Source organism: Oryx dammah, unplaced genomic scaffold (genome assembly GCF_014754425.2).
Source record: "Oryx dammah isolate SB20612 unplaced genomic scaffold, SCBI_Odam_1.1 HiC_scaffold_3, whole genome shotgun sequence".
Classification (NCBI taxonomy): Eukaryota; Metazoa; Chordata; class Mammalia; order Artiodactyla; family Bovidae; genus Oryx; species Oryx dammah.
Genome location: NW_024070187.1, coordinates 54,880,115 through 54,891,972, shown reverse-complemented (window position 1 = coordinate 54,891,972; position 11,858 = coordinate 54,880,115). Strand labels below are relative to the sequence as shown.

Genomic DNA, 11,858 nt, shown 5'->3' with positions numbered 1-11,858 from the left:
AGCACTGTTACAGCTCAGTTTTATTTGACAAGCAAAGGAAAATACATCCTTGAGGTGTGAGGGCAGTTCAGTTCAGTCCAGTCACTCAACTGAATGTCCAGCTCTTTAGAACCCGATGGACTGCAGCACACCGGGCCTCCCTGTCCATCACCAACTCCCGCAGTTTACTCAAACTCACGTCCATTGAGTCGGTGATGCCAACACAAAAGAAGAGAGGGGCTCAGTTTTGGCTCCTCTTTTTATATGGCTTTTTTTTTTTCCCCTCCCCCTGAGCCTGCCCTGTGTAAATTGGGTTAGCCAGGAGGGCTATTTGTTTCCCCTGAGGTTCTCATTCCAGTCATCAGACTTTCCTTTGATCTATTTTCATGGGCTTTTTCCTTTCTTTGTCTTTTAGCCTCCACTATTTTGGACTCCTTTTTCCTATTCTCACTACCTAACAGTTACATTGTTCACCTGAAACTAACACAATGGTACACAATTATACCTCATTAAAAAAAAAAAAAAAGATTATAGGTATGAGGCCAGCCTGAAAATATGAGCAGGATTCAGGCTCAGCATTCAAGCCAAGGGTTACTTCCAAATATTCAAACCAGTCAAGACACACAAACAGATGTAGGTAAAAGCTATACAGGCCAGTTCTGCACAGATCTAAAGAGGTTAACTTCCAGAAGCCCAAGCTGAGAAAGACAGAAGGCTAAAGCATTAACAGCCCAGTCACACAGGCACCAACCCAGCGTTCATATTAGGTCTGAGGAAACCACAGGAAGCATATTATTTAATGAGATGACTAGAAACAGCTGTTCAAAATCTGGAAGAGATGTGCAGACTTATACAAAGAGTATGGGGCTAGTAATTCCAGAACAAAAAGTGGTTTATTTTATTTTCAATAATCTTTGTCATTATTTTAGTCACTTTTCTGAGTGTGCATTGGAGCATGTGGCGGAGTGACTAATGGATGGAAGGTGCAAGATGCTTCCAGAGAGAGGCAGACTTCTGCAAGCACTGCTGCGCAGAGCAAAGATTAAATTCCTCAATAAGTCACTTTTGCCTCTTGATCTTCCTATCCTTGACAGATAATATGAATATTCCTATTACTCCTTCCTTGTCTGTATCTCTGATTTTTCCTTGTCTATATCTCTGCTGAAAAAGACAGTGATAATTATTTAAATAATATGGCTATTTATCAAAGGCATTTAGTGATATTATTTTTCCCCTTTAATGAGGTAGGAGTGACACTGGAGAAATTTTACATTTAGTTGGCATAAATGTTCTTGGAAAATTAAAATAAATGCAAAAGATGACATTTTACAAGATTGCTTTCCATTCTTAACATAATGAACAATTCAGTCACTGTTGAATAGCCCAATCTATTTTATTTCTTTGAACAAATTCCACAGTAAGAGCCAACATCACCCATTTGCTTCCAAAGCAGAAAGTAATTATCATCACAATTAGCTTTTACAAAGATGCACATTTTCTTTATGGCATTGCTTCTCATCTTCACCTTCCTCTCCAATTTGTATTCATATCTCCAAAGTGGCTGTATAAAAGAGATTACCTCTTTTGCATCTACTTATATAGCTCCATTGAGAAACTCTGTAGAAACATTAAAATATAGACAACTGTTGCCTGAGCCACCAAAGTTACATTTTAGCCAATATGTAAGGTCAAGGCAAATTGTCAGGCTCTTGAGATTCTGAAGGGATTTCAGAAATATGGATGTTACTTCACTAAGAAAAAATACTTAAAAGTGTTTCTTTTGGGATATTTATGGAAAACACAAGGCTTTTAAATTGTTAGTGTCACCTTCATTATTCCCTCATCCCTGTCTTTTGAGGGAGTCAAATGCTTTTGACTGGCTTCCCTGGTGTCTCAGACAGTAAAGAATCTGCCTGCAACACAGGAGACAAGGGTTTGATCCCTGGGTTGGGAAGATCCCCTGGAGAAAGGAATGGCAACCCACTGCAGGATTCTTGCCTGGAGAATCCCACAGACAGAGGAACCTGGGGGGCTACAGTCCATAGCTTCACAAAGAGTTGGACATGATTGAGGGATTTTCACTTTGAAAAGATATGAAGCAAATGGAAAGTTGTATAGATTAGATCATTTGCCTTCACTACAAAATTGTGTAGTCAGAAAGGGCCAATCAGAGATATCAGTTGTCCTCTAAAATATGCTAGGAAGATTGATACTCTAAGGGCTAATGTTAATTGCTTAAATCCAGTGTCAAACTGTCCCAAATCTGCTAGAATTACCAACAAATGGCACAAAGGGAGAAGGCAGAAAAAGAACAGAACAGATCTTGCATATGTCTGTGGCTAAATTTTTATAAGATTAGTTATTTGGGTGTATAAATTCATGTGGGTAACAGTGAGGGGCTCTCTCAGAATTTGGAAAACAGAGAAAGATGACTGTTCTTTAAGCACTATAAAATCTACCACAAATGATGAGATTCAAAGTCACCTTGAAGAGAGAAGTTGACCTCCTGGGCAGAACAAGATTAAAGAAGGTATTAACGAATCCAAAAAAGAATTATTTATTAGAAACAGGGATTAATTAGCATAAATCATAGAAAAGAAAGACCATTAGGCAGTCAATGGTAGCAGGTCCTCCTGCTAGCTCTATCTTGGGGAGAGAGCAAGCACATTGATAAAAGATTCACCATGCTTGGTTTGGCAGCAGGTATCTCTCCATTCTGATAAGAGATGTAAAGATTAGAAACCTGATGCAATTAAATACTGAAGTCCTGAACCAATTCTGTGCCCTCATTTTGCGTTCACCAATCAACATTAGGATCATAATTTTATGTTACTGTAGAAGATAGTTTTCCTTCAGGGATAGAAGTACAGCTAGAATACATTTATATCTAATCTCTTGTAGTGTGATTACATCCCTGAAGTATAGGTCCCTATCACTGCCAAAATCACCAGGCAGGCAAAGCTAACAAGGAAAGACAAAGGGAAATCAACAAGGTAAATGCCAATTTGGAAGGTCTCCGTCTGTCTCCCCAGTCAGTTTCTCCAGTACAATTCCAGTGTGCTGGTTGTAGTAGATAGTTTGGTTTGGGTGTTTTGCTGTTGTTGTTGTTTTAGCTGCCTACACTCCTTCCATCCTACTTGGCACCTACAATAAACTCTGCATTTTCCTTCATCACACCTGGTGTTGGTAGATTGACTTTATTATAGACAGGGTAGAGGAATCAAATTCAGCTAGGTAAAAAACTCACTTGTATAATCATTTGGGTAAGTTGTGGTTTTCAGGGGATTGTGATGATTTTAAACTATCCATTCCTTAGCAGTTATAGATTTGTTTAGATTTTTAAATAACTTTTTTCTTGATTTTAAAATGTTAAGTGAATTAAAATTGTCATATAGAGACAGAAATGTTCACATTATAAAAATATTTAAAATTCATATATGTTGTTTATAATAAAATTACATAAAGCAAACACATATAGAGATTGAAAGTTAACTAGTGTAAAAGGATGAAGTGAATACCTATACTGACATCAGATAGATTTTTCAAAATGCATTATTGGGGGAGTGTAAGTATATAGTAAAAATACATTCTATTTATGAAAAGCCATACCAATTCTAAATATGCTAGCAAATTTGGAAAACTCAGCAGTGGCCACAGGACTGGAAAAGGTCAGTTTTCATTCCAATCCCAAAGAAAGGCAATGCCAAAGAATGCTCAAACTACCGCACAGTTGCACTCATCTCACACGCTAGCAAAGTAATGCTCAAAATTCTCCAAGTCAGGCTTCAGCAATATATGAACCATGAACTCCCTGATGTTCAAGCTGGTTTTAGAAAAAGCAGAGGAACCAGAGATCCAATTGTCAACATCCGCTGGATCATGGAAAAGCAAGCGAGTTCCAGAAAAACATCTATTTCTGCTTTATTGACTATGCCAAAGCCTTTGATCATGTGGATCACAATAAAATGTGGAAAATTCTGAAAGAGATGGGAATACCAGACCACCTGACCTGCCTCCTGAGAAATCTGTATGCAGCCCAGGAAGGAACAGTTAGAATTGGACATGGAACAGCAGACTGGTTCCAAATACGAAAAGGAGTACATCAAGGCTGTATACTGTCACCCTGCTTATTTAACTTCTATGCAGAGGACATCATGAGAAATGCTGGACTGGAAGAAGCACAAGCTGGAATCAAGATTGCCAGGAGAAATATCAATAACCTCAGATATGCAGATGACACCACCCTTATGGCAGAAAGTGAAGAGGAACTAAAAAGCCTCTTGATGAAAGTGAAAGGGGAGAGTGAAAAAGTTGGCTTAAAGCTCAACATTCAGAAAACGAAGATCATGGCATCCAGTCCCATCACTTCATGGGAAATAGATGGGGAAACAGTGGAAACAGTGTCAGACTATTTTGGGGGGGGGGCTCCAAAATCACCTCAGATGGTGACTGCAGCCATGAAATTAAAAGACGCTTACTCCTTGGAAGGAAAGTGATGACCAACCTAGATAGCATATTCAAAAACAGAGACATTACTTTGCCAACTAAGGTTCGTTCTAGTCAAGGCTATGGTTTTTCCAGTAGTCATGTATGGATGCAAGAGTTGGACTGTGAAGAAAGCTGAGCACTGAAGAATTGATGCTTTTGAACTGTGTTGTTGGAGAAGACTCTTGAGAGTCTCTTGGACTGCAAGGAGATCCAACCAGTCCATTCTAAAGGAAATCAGCCCTGGCATTTCTTTGGAAAGAATGATGTTGAAGCTGAAACTCCAGTACATTGGCCACCTCATGCAAAGAGTTGACTCATTGGAAAAGACTCTGATGCTGGGAGGGATTGGGGGCAGGAGAGGAAGGGGACGACAGAGGATGAGATGGCTGGATGGCATCACCGACTCGATGGATGCGAGTCTGAGTGAACTCCGGGAGTTGGTGATAGATAGGGAGGCCTGGTGTGCTGCGATTCATGGGGTTGCAAAGTTCTGACATGACTGAGCAACTGAACTGAACTGAATAAACTAACCTCAAGCTTTAAGAGGTCAAGTTAATAGAACTATAGGGAGAAATTGATACATTCTCCATTTTAAGGGAGAGTTCAATAAACCTCTTTAAATTATTACAATGCAAGTTTAATAATAATAAAATCAGAAGGAATTTATAAGAGCTGGACAACTAGCAAGTTTTACTTAGTATGAAAAAGAAAAAAGTGAAAGTATTAGTTGCTCAGTCATGTCTGACTCTTTGCGACACCAAAGACTATGCCCACCAGGCTCCTCTGTCCATGAAATTCGCCAGGCAAGAATACTGGAGTGGGTAGCCATTCCCTCCTCCAGGAGGTCTTCCCAACTCTGCGACTGAACTCAGGTCTCCTGCATTGTGGGCAGATTCTTTACCATCAGAGCTACCAGGGATGCCCTTTACATAGTGTAAGCATATTGAATTCTGTATTAAGGTTAGCAATTACATACTTTTCTCATGCACACATGAATCAGTTAATAATTGATCAAAGCCTCAACATATTAGAAAGTAATCACTGTGTTCTGATAATGCAATCAAAAATAAGTCCATTTTTAAAATAGCTAAGAAACTGCTATAAATGTTTAGAAATTCAAATACATTCTTAAGTAATTAAAAAAGTAAAAATCATAATAAAAATGTAAAAGACATTTAAAACCAATGAATAATGAAAAAACTATACATCAGGACATGAGTTTAAGCAAACTCCGGAGATAGTGAAGGACAGGGAAGCATGGTATGTTCTGTAGTCCATGGAATCACAAACAGCCGGACACGACTTAGCAACTGAACAAGAACAACAAAATATATCAGAACACATAGAATTCAGCTAACACAGTGCTTCAAGGGAAATTTATATCCTTAGGTATTTAGAAAAGTTATAGTCAGAGAAAATTACTTTTTTTGTTGTTAAAAGGCAGTACTACTAAGGTATAATTTATACAATACAGCAATCACTAATTTTAAGTACAGTGACCATCACAAACCACTTTTAGAACATTTTGTCACCCAAAATGATCCCTAAGACTGTCTGTAGTTAGTCAATTCCTGCTCTCACCCCCAGAGCCAAGACAAAAAATAGTCTGCTTTCTGTTACTATAGATTTGCCTCTTCTAGAAGCACATCATCATCTCCTCCACCAGCCTGTTCACAGTCATACTTCCTAAGGTCCACTTGACTTCACACTCTAGGCTGTCTGGCCATGGCTGCCTGAAGAGGCCTTGGTGGACTGGGAAGTGGCTTCACAAAGACCACAGCAGAGATGGAGGTGGGAGCAGGTTAGTGACCAGCACCCCCAGTTCCAAGTGCTGAGGTGGCAGCAACAGCAGATTGGCTGACCCCAGGGTGACCAACAGCAGAGGAAAAGCAAGGGTACCATTGGCTCCTGGGTGGCTGATAAACTCCACTGGCCAACAGCAGCTATTTCAAATCTTAAAACATGATGCTGTTAAAGTGCTGCACTTATTATGCCAGCAACATTGGAAAAACTCAGCAGTGGTCACAGGACTGGAAAAGGTCAGTTTTCATTCCAATCTCAAAGAAAGGTAATGCCAAAGACTTTTCAAATTACTGTACAATTGCACTCATTTCACACGCCAGCAAGATTTTGCTCAAATTCCTTCAAGCTAGGCTTCAGCAGTATGTGAACTGAGAACTTCCAGGTGTACAAGCTGGATTTAGAAACGACAGACTGCTTGTGAGTGATGGATTGAATACTCTATCTTCTTTCATGTTGGCAACACAGCTGAACCCTCTTGTTGAGGAAGAGCAATTGTCTAGCAACTATATTTGCCAGATTAACCGATTTATTGTGAACACGCTGAAAGGTGGAAGGAGAGCGGTTATTTTGATGGAGGTAGAAGTTTTGAAATCAGCTGAAGCATTTGGATCAAAGATTGGCAATCCAGTACCTTATAATGAAGGACATGGACAGCAGCCAGTAGTTCCTCCTCCTGTCTCAGCAGCCAGTCCACCAACCAGCAGGCCCCAGCAACAGAATGGGAGCCCAGGAGTGGCTTCCACTGCCTCTAAGGCTTTTGGTGCCTCAAAGACATTTGGAAAAGCTGGCGGTACCAGCCAAGTGAACAGCTCTGGGGGAACACAGGCCAAAGTGGTACCCATTGCCAGCCTCACCCAGTACCAATCCAAGTGGACTATCTGTGCTCGTGTCACCAACAAAAGTCAGATCCGCACCTGGAGCAACTCCCGAGGGGAAGGGAAGCTTTTCTCCATAGAACTGGTTGATGAGAGTGGTGAAATCAGAGCGACTGCTCTCAATGAGCAAGCGGACAAGTTTTTCCCCCTTATTGACGTGAACAAGGTCTATTACTTCTCTAAAGGCACCCTGAAGATCGCCAACAAACAATTCACAGCCGTCAAAAACGACTACGAGATGACCTTCAACAATGAGACTTCTGTCATGCCCTGTGAAGACGGTCGTCACTTACCCACAGTTCAGTTTGATTTCACGGGGATTGGCGACCTGGAGAGCAAATCTAAAGACTCACTTGTGGACATAATCGGGATCTGCAAGAACTGTGAAGATGTCACAAAAATCATCGTGAAGTCTAACAACAGAGAAGTCTCGAAGAGAAATATCTATCTGATGGACATGTCAGGGAAGGTGGTGAACGCTACCTTGTGGGGAGACGATGCTGATAAATTTGATGGTTCTAGACAACCTGTGATGGCCATCAAAGGAGCCAGAGTTTCTGATTTTGGTGGACGGAGCCTCTCAGTACTGTCTTCAAGCACCATCATTGTGAACCCTGACATCCCAGAGGCCTATAAGCTTCGTGGAAGGTTTGACTCAGAAGGACAAGCCTTAGATGGCATTTCCATCTCTGATCTAAAGAGTGGAGGAGCAGGTCGGAGCAACACCAACTGGAAAACTTTATATGAGGTCAAGTCAGAGAACCTGGGCCAAGGCGACAAGCCTGACTATTTTAGCTCTGTGGCAACCGTGGTGTATCTTCGCAAAGAGAACTGTATGTACCAGGCCTGCCCAACTCAGGATTGTAACAAGAAAGTGATCGACCAGCAGAACGGATTGTACTGCTGCGAGAAGTGTGACAGTGAATTCCCCAATTTCAAGTACCGCATGATCCTGTCAGTCAATATTGCCGATTTTCAAGAGAATCAGTGGGTCACATGTTTCCAGGAGTCTGCAGAGGCCATCCTTGGACAAAACACTGCTTATCTCGGGGAATTAAAAGAGAAGAACGAGCAAGCATTTGAGGAAGTTTTCCAGAATGCCAACTTTTGATCTTTTACGTTCAAGATCAGGGTCAAACTGGAGACCTACAATGATGAGTCTCGGATTAAGGCCACGGTGGTGGATGTGAAGCCTGTGGACTACAAAGAATACGGCAGAAGGCTGGTCATGAACATCAGGAGGAACGCGGCGATGTGAGAGGATCCTGCCGATGGGGCAGGAGCTTGTGGATAGAGGGCTGAAGTGAATCCCCCCCCCCACCCCCCCCCACCCCCAGCCTCCACCGGCACCACCATCCCCGCCCCGGCTGACAGCGGTGCAGAGCACCCCTCTACCAGGGACTAAGCCATCGCCTCTCGTCACACCTGGGAACCCACTGACAGCAAAGGGAAATACGCTCGCGGGGCTGTGGTGTAAACCGTGTCAGACCTCGGGGTCGGCTCCGCGGACCGTAGTACCACTCACTCCCTGTCTTTAGGCTTTTGTCAGTTTTACTAAGATCTCATTATTTTCAACCAGGAATTATGTCACAAGAAATTGACCCTCAATCTGTAGACAGTGAAATAAATTAGGTAAGTAGGGTTCCCGCTTCTCCGGTGGCAACACCTTTTCAGCTCGGGCCCCTTCCCCAGGGGAGTGCTGAGAAGTGGTTTTGTGGAGGAACTTGAGTGTTTTAGGAAGCCTGTCTTCCTTGATTTCAAAGGCTCCCTTTCTAGAGGGGCCACACAGTTGTTAATGCCTGGAATGGCAATAGGGTAGAATTATTAATCAAAGTCATATCTTTTATATCTGAAGAATATCCTTCCTTCAGGGTTTAATAGACTGAGTCAGATGGGTCTGATATTAATCAAAATGGTCTCTTCTGAGGAAGGCTGATAAGCATTGACTTGCTGTCCCCTAGAGACATCCCAGCAACTACAAAGCATCGCTTTCGTCTCCCCTTCAATTAATGTTGCATTTCTGTTGGTATGCCTTTTCTACCTGTATGTATTTCTTGCATTTGTATGTTTTCTTTTCTTGATTAAAGCTGGATTAAATAGAAAAAAAAAAAAAAGAAACGACAGAGAAACCAGACACCAAATTGCCAACATATGCTGGATCACAGAAAAAGGTAGAGAATCCCAGAAAAACATCTACTTCTGCTTCATTGACTACACTAAAACCTTCGACTGTGTGGATCACAACGAACTGTGGAATATTCTTTAAGAGATGGGAATACCAGACCACCTTACCTGCCTCCTGCAAAACCTGTAGGCAGGACAAGAAGCAACAGTTAGAAATGGACATGGAACAATGGACTGGTTCAAACCTGGGAAAGGAGTACCCTATTTATTTAACTTCCATGCAGAGTCCATTATGTGAAATGCTGGGCTGGATGAAGCTCACACTGGAACCAAGATTGTAGGGAAAAATATCTATAACCTCAGATATGCAGATGACAACTAATGGCAGAAAGTGAAAAGGAACTAAAGAGCCTCTTGATAAAAGTGAAAGAGGAGAGTGAAAAAGCTGGCTTAAAACTCAACATTCAAAAAACGATGATCTTGGCATCCATTCCCATCACTTCAAAGCAAATAGATGAGAAGTGTGGAAACAGTGTCAGATTTCATTTTCTTGGACTCCAAAATCAGTGTGGATGGTGACTGCAGCTATGAAATTAAAATGCTTGCTCCTTGGAAGTATAGCTATGTTAAACCTAGACAGTCTTTTAAAAAGCAGAGACATCACTTTGCCAACAAAGGTCCCTATAGTCAAAGCTATGGTTTTTCCAGTAATCATGTACAGATGTGAAAGTTGGACCATAAAGAAGGCTGAGCACCAAAGAACTGATGCTTTCAAACTATGTACAGGAGAAGACTCTTGAGAGTCCCTTGGACAGCAAGGAGATCAATCCTAACCAGTCAGTCCTAAAGGAAATCAATGCTGAATATTCATTGGAAGGACTGATGCTGAAGCTTCAATACTTCGGCCACCTGATGTGAAGAGCTGACTCAGTAGAAAAGACCCTGATGCTGGGAAAAATTGAGGGCAAGAGGAGAAGCAGGCAACAGAGGATTAGATGGTTGGATGGTATCACTGATTCAATGGATACGAGTTTGTTCAGAGAAGCCTGGCATGCTGCAGTTCATGGGGTTGCTAAGAGTCAGACATGACTCAGCGACTGAACAAGAAGATCCTTAAGATAAATGGAATTATACAATACATAATTATTTTGACTTGGTGTCTTTCACTTAGGGTAATGAGATGCATAAATATTTCATGTAGCAGTAGTTCCTTCCTTTTGTTGAATAGTGTTCAGTTGTATAAGACATTGTCATTCTTCATTTACCAATGACTGAGGTTTCCAGTTTCTTCACAGCCTCGCCAACAACTGTTGCTGTGTGACTTTGAATTAAAGCCATCCTAATGAGTGTGAGGTGGTATTTTCTGGATTTTAATTTGCATTTTCCAAATATTTAGTATTATTGATGAATTACATAATGTTTTTAAAAATGTAAGAAAATAAGAAAAGCATAAAAAATGTGTCATGTCTATCTGGAACTTGAAAAATAACAAAATAAACCCAAAGAAATTATAATATATAATAAAATAAAAGTATAAATTAATGACAAAATATACAACATGAAAGATTAAATCTAAAAAATTGCTTTATAAAATATATCAAAAGGCATATCTTTGGTGATATATCTAGAAACATAAAAGATGTGCAATAATGATTTTTAAAGTGGGTATAAGAGATTAAAGAATTTTTAAAAATCAGTGAACAATATCAATTATTTGCCAACATTTTAGTGAACTTCAATAAAATGTACAAACTCATGAAAAAAGGTAGCATATTAAAACTTTTAAAAGTGATATGTTCTTTACATGTATATGCTCCTTTTGCATAAATATATTACTATAGCTTTCAATAGTTGAAATAGACTTATACCCTTCAGTCAGTCCCTTCAGTCAATCCTTCAGTCGCTCAGTCGTGTCCGACTCTTTGTGACCCCATGAATCGCAGCTCGCCAGGCCTCCCTGCCCATCACCAACTCCCGGAGATCACTCAGATTCACTTCCATCGAGTCAGTGATGCCATCCGCCATCTCATCCTCTGTCGTCCCCTTCTCCTCCTCCCTGCAATCCCTCCCAGCATCAGAGTCTTTTCCAATGAGTCAACTCTTCACATGAGGTGACCAAAGTATTGGAGTTTCAGCTTCAGCATCATTCCTTCCAAAGAACACCCAGGGCTGATCTCCTTTAGAATGAACTGGTTGGATCTCCTTGAAGTCCAAGGGACTCTCAAGAATCTTATATAACACCACAGTTCAAAAGCATCAATTCTTTGGTGCTCAGCTTTCTTCACAGTCCAACTCTCACATCCATACATGACCACAGGAAAAACCATAGCCTTGACTAGATGGACCTTTGTTGGCAAAGTAACATCTCTGCTTTTCAATATGCTATCTAGGTTGGTTATAACTTTTCTTCCAAGGAGTAAGCGTCTTTTAATTTCATGGCTGCATTCACCATCTGCAGTGATTTTGGAGCCCCCCAAAATAAAGTCTGACACTGTTTCCACTGTTTCCCCATCTATTTCCCATGAAGTGATGGGATCAGATGCCATGATTTTCATTTTCTGAATGTTGAGCTTTAAGCCAACTTTTTCA

General features: G+C 40.9%; 1 protein-coding gene across 1 annotated transcript; it reads left to right on the top strand.

Annotated features, from left to right (window-relative positions):
* The first annotated feature begins 6,252 nt into the window (after positions 1–6,252).
* LOC120861572 (replication protein A 70 kDa DNA-binding subunit-like) lies at positions 6,253–9,246 on the top strand. Its single transcript, XM_040237308.1, is given in 2 exon segments — positions 6,253–6,268; positions 6,653–9,246. Coding segments are annotated over 2 exon segments (1,767 nt in total). The 3' UTR covers positions 8,404–9,246.
* The last annotated feature ends 2,612 nt before the right edge of the window (positions 9,247–11,858 follow it).